Source organism: Hordeum vulgare, chromosome 7H (assembly GCF_904849725.1).
Source record: "Hordeum vulgare subsp. vulgare chromosome 7H, MorexV3_pseudomolecules_assembly, whole genome shotgun sequence".
NCBI classification, from domain to species: Eukaryota; Viridiplantae; Streptophyta; class Magnoliopsida; order Poales; family Poaceae; genus Hordeum; species Hordeum vulgare.
Genome location: NC_058524.1, coordinates 46,187,939 through 46,198,178, shown reverse-complemented (window position 1 = coordinate 46,198,178; position 10,240 = coordinate 46,187,939). Strand labels below are relative to the sequence as shown.

Below are 10,240 nucleotides of genomic sequence, written 5' to 3'. Positions count from 1 at the left end.
CAGAGGCCTTCAGCCATGGCTCTGAGCTTCTCACCAGCGAGCGATGATAAGGAAACGGCGATGATTTCCGGTGGCGCTATCCAAAATCGGCGGATCTGTTGGCTGCGGCTCCATTCCCAGCGTCAGGAGCTCGATTCGGTGGTGGGGATTCCGGTGCACAAGCTGCAAGCTCCCCATTGATGGCAGGGTTGCTCCTCCTGCTGGTCAAGAGAGAGAGAGCTGAGCGGGAGGGAGCAGAAGGAGGAACATGGGAAGCACGAGAGGGATAGAAGAGGGTGCGGAGGAAGTCCCTGGAGGTGTGATGAGGCACAAGGGACCACGACGAAGCTTCGGTGGCCGACGATGCATCCTGCCAGAGAAACAGAGAGAGAGTTGAGAAACTGAGAGAGAGAGAGAGAGAAAAACGGGAGAGAGATGGAGAGAGCACGGGGGCAGGAGACGACGGCTTGATCTCATATTGTTGGCAGCGAGGTCGCCCGAAGTTGGAGGCGCTCAAGTCACGGCACGGGCGCAGGGGAAAGGACTCGTGGGCGGCGGCGGCGGCGGCTGCTGGCCCTCCGGTGGCCGGCCGGTGCGAGCCTGCAGGGAGGCTGAGCGCAGCAGCAGCTGCTGCTGGATGCGACGCTTGCGGGAAAGCTACAGCTGCAGGCAAGCGGCTCCGGTTGGTGGGATGGGGACTCCGAGGTAGGTAGCGGCTGGACCGGGAGGATATCCCAAGGAAGAAGGGGACTGGTGGCGGCGGCTACGGGTGGATGAGACGGATCCCCTAGTTTTTTTTTAGGGTTTGGGTTGGTTTAGACTACGGTCTAAATATATAGCTAATGGGTTAGGTTTTAGGGGCATATGGACCCTCCGATTAGATCGGATGGTCGAGATGATTAGGTTAGGGAGTCCAATGGACAAATCGATGACGGTTTGAGGTAAAACGGGGTTGATACGGATCCAACGATCACGGCCGCCGGGTTCGGGTTCTGGAAGGTTTTCGGGCTAGGTTGCCCGTAGGTCAGTGCACTGTGCATAGAGGCCACACGGAGATGTGAGGGAAAACAGGCAACCCGACGACAGAGTACAAAACAACAAAAACGTCTGACATTGGACCGGCTATAGTGCCGCTATAGGTTTAACGGTTTGGGTATTAAACAAACTCTGACTGGGACGAAATTTGGCATGCGGCCTACCTACACTATATTAAGACCGCACGCCAAGTTTCAACTCAATCAAATAATATTTTATACACACTTTTAAAAACAAGATTTTAACTATGCCGTGGGCGCGTTCGAGTGTGGGATCAGGCTCAAAACGACAACGACGAAAACGGAAAGGACCGACAACTAATAACGGATGCAAGTTTTGAAAACTGACGGCAACGGAGTGCCGATGCAATGATGAATGTGATAGACAAACGAATTGCACGACGAGAACGGAATAAAAGGGGAATCTTCTGGAGCGTCGGTCTCGGGCTATCACACATAAATAGCCCTAAATTTCGCAACAGAAAAATATTCAGAGATGTATTGATCAACTTCACCATCTTCACCATCGATAACAGTCACAAGATGAGGGGCATGTATGCATGGCTTCCCATGGAGTTGCCATTGCCTAGAACTGCATTCCCTATTTGTTAGGTTAACTCGATATCTCCATTCCCTATTATTCCTGTCACTATATGTTACCTCAGCCTTGTGTTGTGTGTCGCCGCTCGATTGCATTCCATTATGTTCAGTCCTCTTGCCTTGACATGAAATGCCTTAATAAGAGACGGGAGCATAAGATGGCCAACATATTCTGTTTTTGCAATTCTTTTGCGAAGAGCCATGTTTATCATGATCATCTGTCGAATCTTATCAAATATTATAAGCCCTTACAATGACTTGATCTTTGCACTAAAACACTCTTCCAGGTTACTCATCACATAATCTACTTTGCAGATTTCATTGAATTTTCTTCTTGACCACAACTTTCCATGATGTGCATCCAGGTACTCCTTCACCACATGATTGTTAGCATACAACACTCTCAAATGATGCTCATGCTTCCTCTCACTACATGCGTATGATGCTGGCCATAAGTTCTCATCATAAACATTACCTTTGAATTTGTTTCTGAAATTTTGTGCTAGGTATTGCATACATTCCCTATGCTCCACTCCAGGGAATACAATTTCCACTGCACTCTCCAAACCCTTGCAAGCACTTGTGTATATAGCTAAACCTAGGGGTGTACCTATAAGATTGTGCAACTGCTGCAGAAACTAGAGCCAACTATCCTCGGACTCTGCCTCCACCACACCAAATGCAACTCGGAATAGCCAGTTGTGTCCAACTGCAGAAGATGTCACTAGTTGTCCTCTCCACCTTCCATTCAAAGCAGTTGCATCAATAGCCAAATAGGGCGTGTAAACTTCCAGAAACCCCTGCCAACGAGCCTAGAAAGAAACAAAAGCCCTCCTAAAGCACTTCTTCTCAAATGATTTCCCTTATATTTTGTATGGAACTGTATGCTTCTCAATCTCTACAACACTCCCTGGACTAGCAGCTTCCACTTCAGCAGAGCAACTGAAACCACTCCTTCCAAGGACCATTAATCATGTCAAGAGCTATTTCCTAAGCATAGAAAATCCTCATGTAAGGTATATCAATCATGTACTTCTCAAATAGCTTCCCACGGAGTGTTGTTGGACCAAGTGTTGGTGTTTCTCTCAACCAATTCAAAATTGCATCTGCCACCCACCTAGTCTTTGCTAGCTTTGTTTTAGCCTTCCCCCCTCCCCCTCCAGGTGGACAAGTGTGCTGGTGTGGGTTCTTTTTTATCTGAAACAAAATATAAAATGAAGTACAGTTAACAAAACATTACACAATAATCTGAAAATAGAACGAATAAGTATAAACTGAAATACACAAACCTAAATGAACTTGCTCCTCAACATATGTGATGCATGCAACCTCCATCTACACCTATCATATGGGCAATGAAGAGTCAACCTTGTTGGCTGACTCCTAAAAATCACTATGTATTCTGACTGAGAATGCAGTATGTAGTCACTAGTTTACGACAATCCACCATCGACTGGAATATGGTGCCGACAGGAAACTGAGGATCCTTCCTATTCCACTCAATTGTTGGCATGTCCTCACCATCATATTCGTCTAAATCTAAGTTGTCGATGTTCTGCTCCTTCTCTTCATCGTCAGTGTCATTAAATCTAGCACAACTGATAGGTTGATCCTGATATTCATCTTCCACTACTTGTTTACTGAGAATATCTACAAGATCAAGGAACATATTCTCATCCTCATCATCATGTCGAGGCACCTCTTCATCTGGCTCTGCATCTTGTTCTACATTGGCTACAGGAGCGACAGGAGAAGCGGCACAAGAAGCGGCAACAGACATATTGTGACTTTCAGAACCTACAAGGAGTGTCGGGGGCTCTCTATTAGAAGAGACAGAAGATTCTGAACACTCTTCCACTTGTCACGTTCATTGCGTGGCTGAAGCACCTCGATATGGATTTTACCGAAGTGTCTTTCAGCATTCAAAGTAAAGAGCAATCCCACATGCTCATCACAAGTTAGTGGGTGAAATATTTTCTCACTATTGCTGAAAAATTCCAGTTCAACAACATCGGTAGGGCTCCACCCATATGGAGAATTTCGGAGCACCGCAAGCAAATCTTTGAACAACATACTAATTTCTACCACCTTCGGATACAAAAATCCAGTAATCATATGTGATTTTCTACGATGTAGCACAGTAACTTCCATCCTAACCACCCACCGGAAAGCAAGCGCATGATCAATCCTATTCGATAAATAAGGGTCAAATAGGACTGAATTTATGAATCAGCAAATCAATTAGAAGGGAAATGACGCTTACCCAGGTGTAATCCATGAATTACCTACAGCCGATTCGACCCAATCCTCTCCACGGTCGATGGGATTCAGAGCCTTCTTCCCTGACATTGTTGCTTAATACAGATGGGGATGTGCGGGTAGATCTGGTGGACAGCACGACGTCGACGAAGGTGGACTGGGTTAGAGGTTGGAGGGCACGACGATGGCGGAGGATGCACGATGGTGGTTGTTGCACGACGGTGGCGAAGCGGGAATAGGGTTAGTTTGTGGAGGTTACAAAGGCGGCAGAGGCTAGAGGATGGAGGTGAAGGGGAATAGGGTTAGAGGGTGAAGGGCACAACAACAGCGAAGGCTGCACGACATCGGCGGAGGGGGCGGAGCGGCGCGGTGTTGTAGTGGCTTGAGCTCGAGGTTCTCACAAGCCAATGCGTCCCCACACGTCATAACGGTCAAAAGAGGATCCGTTCCGACACGGCCCCACTCGTTAGAGTTAACGGTCAAACCTTTGACCAGATGGCATCCTCCACTTTGATCATTTCTAAGGGTTTCGGACAAGGGAGTGGGAAAAAGTGAGCACAAGTTAAGAACATGGGGATGAATGAGTACAGCTAAGGAACCAAGGGCACATATGTAAAAAACTTATTTTTTATTTCTTCTTTGTTTTGTTTTCGGGTTGTGTGTATCCTGGATGTCTTTGAGACATCTTGTTGGTACATGGGCTGGGTGTAATTGGTATCTTTGCGATATTAATATATTCTCCATTAAGAAAACCAATTTTTTGGAAACGTAGGGGGTAAGCACAGGAGCAGGCAACCCAGCTTGGCTAAAATCTTAAGTCAAATTGATGCATATTTACGACTTTATAATGATGATTACGCAAGGCAGCGCTCGTATATTCACTACAAACGCTAATATGTTGGGTTCTCCAAGAGTCCCAATGTAACCGTACGATATGGTTTGTTTGGACTCCGTTGCGACTGTTTATAATTTTAAAGTGGCACATCGCCAGCTTCCACCCCTTTGTAGAGGTTACATAAGGCATTTCCATACTAACGGGACAACCCTTAGCCAACATCGTGGTGCCCGGAGGCATTTGTGTTAGTGGAAATGAGGCAAACAGATATTCGAGCCTTATAATTTTCACTTAGTCATAGGAGCTTTAAGTGGTGAGGCAAGTTACCAGCCCCCGGTTAGTGTTTGGCATCAGCCAAGGTAAAGCCATTAACACTTCGACCAATGTTATGAAAGGCCCCTAGTTTAACATGAGGTAATCTCTATCAATCTATAGTTTGACACAGTCATTGGATCGTTGATCAGTTTACACTCATTATGACAATCAGTTTTCAATTTTCTTCACTGAGGTACTTGACCAGTTAAACTGGAAGTACAATCGCAGTGGTTCTCCATTTACCCTTAGCCGAACAATTAGGAATGTACGGAGTAAGCACAGGAGTTGAGCAACCAAAATATTGATCAAAGACACAATTCAAAATCGAGGCATATAAAGCAATATCCGAGAATGTTATGCCGAGGACTCCATGGAGTACCTTGGTTTTTGGTGGGTTTGGCTCTAGTCACATCCTCCCATTAACATTGTCATGCTTTGAAATCGTCTCGGGTTGCATTGGGAGAATTATACTAAAAAAACAAAAAAAAACTTACATAGAAACTTTACGTCCAAATTAAATCAAGATTTTTTGGTGCCCATTCAAAAGTGGCCTTTAAAATTAATTTGTGTTTCCATCGTGCTTTAACATGACACATCTGATCTTTAGACTTCAAGTGAGCCAGCCTTTGGTTTCAATCTCCTTCTTGAAGACGGAGTGCTTCTCAGGCCAGTTTAGCAAACTAAACTTGAATGGCTCTAGAGATAAACCACAAGGCAGAATAAAATTCTAAAACATATGTAGCTTAAATCACAAGCAAAATTTGATAATATTTTTTAGCACAGTACAATCAAATTCACTCATATACACTCACATCTATGAAGGCACGCACGCACATCCTACCCTTATAAGTACATCCGAGATGCTGAACTGACACATCATCTTGAAATTGATGAAGTCTCACAGACGCCTTTGTAGTCAACGAAAACGTCTCCTCCCACTAATAGCACTTATTTACATAATCACACTAATATGGATAGGCAAATCACAAGCTAACATACTAAAATATTTATATCCCGCTACAACGCACACTATGCTAACTCCGACGATTGGCTCCTCTCAAATTTACATACGTTTCCTCCTCCCTCTTCTAATTGATGTTTTCCTTCCATCTTCAATTTATTTTCCTATTGATTATCCTTGCAAACAAGATAAACTACCCCACCACTTATTGATTTAGCAGATAAAATTATGTTTCTTTGGTAAGTCAATTCAAATAAAATTATATTTACTTTGGTAAGCCAATAAATACTTACCAAACAATTAGTTATCAAATAATCCATGCCCACAAAATATAAGGTTATTAAATACTCCCTCCGTCATGTAAGACATTTTTTCACGCCACGCTAGTGTCAAAAATGTCTTATATTATGGGATAGAGGGAGTATAATACTATTTGTTTTTGCACAATCACATTATTATAGACACGTAAATCATGAGTTAACGTAGTAAATTATTTATACCCGGTTGCAACTCACGTGCTATTACCTAGTTGTTCGATACTCCCTCCGTCACGGTTTAGAAGGCACAGTTAAACTTGCGTGCGTTTCTAAAATAGACAAGGTTTAAGGCGCGGAAGCAATTACTTTTATTAATTAGTACTAGTACTACTCATGCATGCGCCCTCTCAATTTGCTGCTCACGAAGTAGTGCTAGTATTTTCTCAGTTGATTAGGCGCATTAGCATCTACACCTACTACATCTCACAACCAATCGGTGACTACCTTGGTCCCAGAGATTTTCCAAGCGTGTCTTCTAAACCGTGACGGAGGGAGTAGTAAAAGTTATATGGTTGATCTTAGGAAAATGATGCCTAATAAATTACTCCCTATAGAAACAAATGAGTAATTTATTAACCATCATTTTTTATAGAGAGTACAGATACATTCATATCTAGACAAATCTAAGACAAGAATTTGAGATGGAGAGAGTACTATATTTGTTGATATGATCTTAAGGGCATGTACAATGATTGATAGGATGGTTCTACCTTGAGTCTTAAATGATATTTAGAGATGATAAAAAAATATCATATAATGGATCATTTTTTAACCTTATCTTCAATAACTAGCTATTCCTAATACCATTTGCTCCTTATATCAATCAAATCTGCACTTGAATCATGAATTGAATGCTTGCCTAAAACAAAGAATCGAAATCCCGATGGCACATTAACTTCCTCTGGCCTGTTCGCCTATAAATAGCCCGCCATTTGCCATTAGCGAGGTAAATCAAAAGAAGCTGAACACATCCAGGCAAACTACTAGACACTAGCATGGAGATCAAGCCAGCACTCCTCCTTGTTGCCTGCTTGTTATTGGGCATCAGCAACAGAGGTATGGTGTTCGACATACCAAAAAAGGTCACCAAGAACTAGCAAGCAATTGTGTCCCATTTAGAGTCAGATTGTCTCCAGGTCCCTATAGGCACAAATAACCACTTTAATTTCTTTTTCATCGTGTTTTTAATCAGGCACTGCAGCAACATGCAGAACTTCAGATATTGTTGTCCAGACAGAGAGTTGGCCCGATCCGGCAGGAACGCCAGTGTACTATGTGAATCTGGTGAATAACTGCGGCTGCACGCAGAAGAACGTGAAACTGGCATGTCCAGGGTTTAACTCTTCCGTCGAGGTCTACCCGGCCGCCGCCATCAAGCCGGACGGCGACGGCAAGCTCTGCTCCCTCTACAGCGGCGCACCGGTTAGGCCTAAACAGACGATCTTCTTCAACTACCGGTACACGAGTACCAAGTTCAGCTTCGAGCCCGTCTCCTCCACCATTGTATGTTAGACAATGCGAATAAATGACATCTTCTTCTTTTTTGCAAAAACCGAATAGCGAATAAATGATATCATGGTCATATCAGAAATATGTTTCCATAGTAGTGCCAAAAAGATCCATCTCTATTCAGGTAATAAATAAAAGATTTGATGTGTAATTGGAACTGTTGCAGGGGTCAAATTTTGTGTACAACCCGTTTTTATTTCACCCCTCTCTCATCTTTGTTTTTTCTTCCACTGGTTTGTTGAAAGCCATCTTAATGCCCTATATGCTATTTGACTTACCAAATAAAATATTTGTTTTACATTGGTAAGCCAATAAATTGATTACAAAATAAATCTTATTTCCTTTTGTAACACAAAAATAAGTGATGGAGCATCATACTCATGATCGTTCTAATCTACCTCTCCTTAATAATAAAGCACCGATGGCTTCTGTCGTCCGTCGTGACAGTTTTGCAAAAACGTCCCTCTGTTTTTTAAATCAACTAGTGGTCCTTTATTAAGTGGAAAAAAGCGTTTCGTTTTTCAAAAAAGCCCCTGTCCTACTCCGGTCCAGGGATGGGGTGGATCCGATCTGGCTGAGGAGGAGGCCGGTCCGTCGGCGGCGGCTCCGGCGCCGGCAAGCGTCGCGGCGGTGGTCAGAGATGGAGGCGAGGCCGAGGGGCGCGTGGGGCGGTCGGATCCATGGCGAGCCGGGCCGGATCTGGCGGCGGGCGCAACGCACCATGCGGCGGGGCAGCGAGGCTGGAGGCTGGGCGCGCGGCAGCACAGGCGCGTGGGGCGGCGAAGTGCGGTGGCGGTGGCACGCGCAGTGCAGGTGGCGGGGCGAGGAAGTGCAGCGGAAGGAACTGCCCGGTCGGGGCGGTACGCCGCGGCGGCTGGGGGTAGGGCATGGTGCGGCGGCTGACGGGAGGAGAGGGGAGGTGAGGCGGCGAAGGAGGAAGGGGCAGGTAGCGGCGGCGTTGTAGGTGGGCAGGGAGGATCTCTGGGAGGGAAGAAGGCGACGGCGTGCGAGCTGGAGGTTTATGGTAGTGTTGCGCGATAGGGAGGGAGAAGCCTCGCCCGTGGACCTGCAGGAAAGGGGAAGAAGAAGGACCCAGATTCTTCTTGGATGGCTCGGCCATCTGATCTTGGATGAAGGGCCCAGATTTTTCATGTCAAGACGGCCTGTCTTTTCCATTTTGTTTTTTATTATTTTTCCTTTTTTTGTTTTTTTCTACTTTAAATAATTTGGGGCTTCATAAAAATTTCGAAAATTTAAGAAAGTGATAAATTTGAAATAGAATGTTTAATAAATTACAAAATGTTTGTGGATTCAAAAATACTCGTGATTTTGCAGAAAATGTTTGAAATTTTAAAAAGAAATATTCGAGAAAACTAACAATGTTATTGATTTTTTAAAAGCTCATGAAGTACTTTTTATAATGAAATTTTGCAAATTTTTGTCAATTCTAAAAATGATCATGAATGAAAAAATATTTTAAAAGTTTAGAAAAACAATGGTTTGTAACTTATAAAATAGTTTTTCATTCATAAAATGTTTGCTGATTTAAAAAATAACCACACATTTCTTTGTCCCGTTGCAACCCACGGACCCTTTTGCTACTTTTTAGCTACTCCCTCCATCACAGTTTATAAGGCGTGCACGTGTATCTAGGTCATCAATTTGACTTATATAAAATATATTGTTTAACACAAAAATTATATCATTAAAAAATAGAACATCTAAAGTTTCTAATGATATATTTTTTGTAATATATGTCTTTTATTAAGTTGATCAAATTGACGACTTAGATACACGTACAAGCCTTATAAACTGAAACGGAGGGAGTAATAATCTTTCTCTCTACTTTACCTAAAAGAAACGGAGCATTTCGATTTCCATCTTGTACCATCTTACGTGGCTTGTAATCTTCGTCCATCGTCGCGCTCATCCCGCGCATCATTGGATCAAACCCCACCTTTCGTATTTCTCCATGCATGTTCTCACTGCGCTCTTTCGAAATAGGCATTCGTCCCGCTTTATATATAAAGCACAACGACCAGAATCCAACCAACATGTCCGACCAAAGAAATAAAAGAGAGAGTCCGCTGGGGCAACAGCACAGTCCAGCCCAATAAAAGAGAAGAAACAAAAAATGCCCTCACAGGGACAAGCTAGGCAGCAAGCAAGGTAGAGGAGAGCCGCCGGGCGGCCGCCATCAACGCGTCCAGGTAGTGTTGAAGCCGGTCCCGGTCCCGGGTCCTAACGAGCGGATGCCAGTGCTGCAAGAAGGCAAGGAATTTGAAGAACGAGTCAGATGCATGCCGCTGAAACACCTTCTCAATCACCATTTTATTGCGAGTAGTCCAAAAGGTCCACATCATAGCCGCGAAGACTATCCAAAACAGTCGGCGTTTATGGCCGACTTGAGTAGCCCGCACCTGCAGAAAAT

The 10,240-nt window shown here is 44.1% G+C and overlaps 1 protein-coding gene across 1 annotated transcript; it reads left to right on the top strand.

Moving 5' to 3' along the window:
* Window positions 1–7,264: 7,264 nt before the first annotated feature.
* Window positions 7,265–7,960, top strand: LOC123412297. The gene is made up of 2 exons (XM_045105254.1): window positions 7,265–7,356; window positions 7,493–7,960. The coding sequence occupies exons 1-2, from the start codon at window positions 7,296–7,298 to the stop codon at window positions 7,810–7,812; spliced, it is 381 nt and encodes a 126-aa protein (XP_044961189.1). The 5' UTR covers window positions 7,265–7,295; the 3' UTR covers window positions 7,813–7,960.
* The last annotated feature ends 2,280 nt before the right edge of the window (window positions 7,961–10,240 follow it).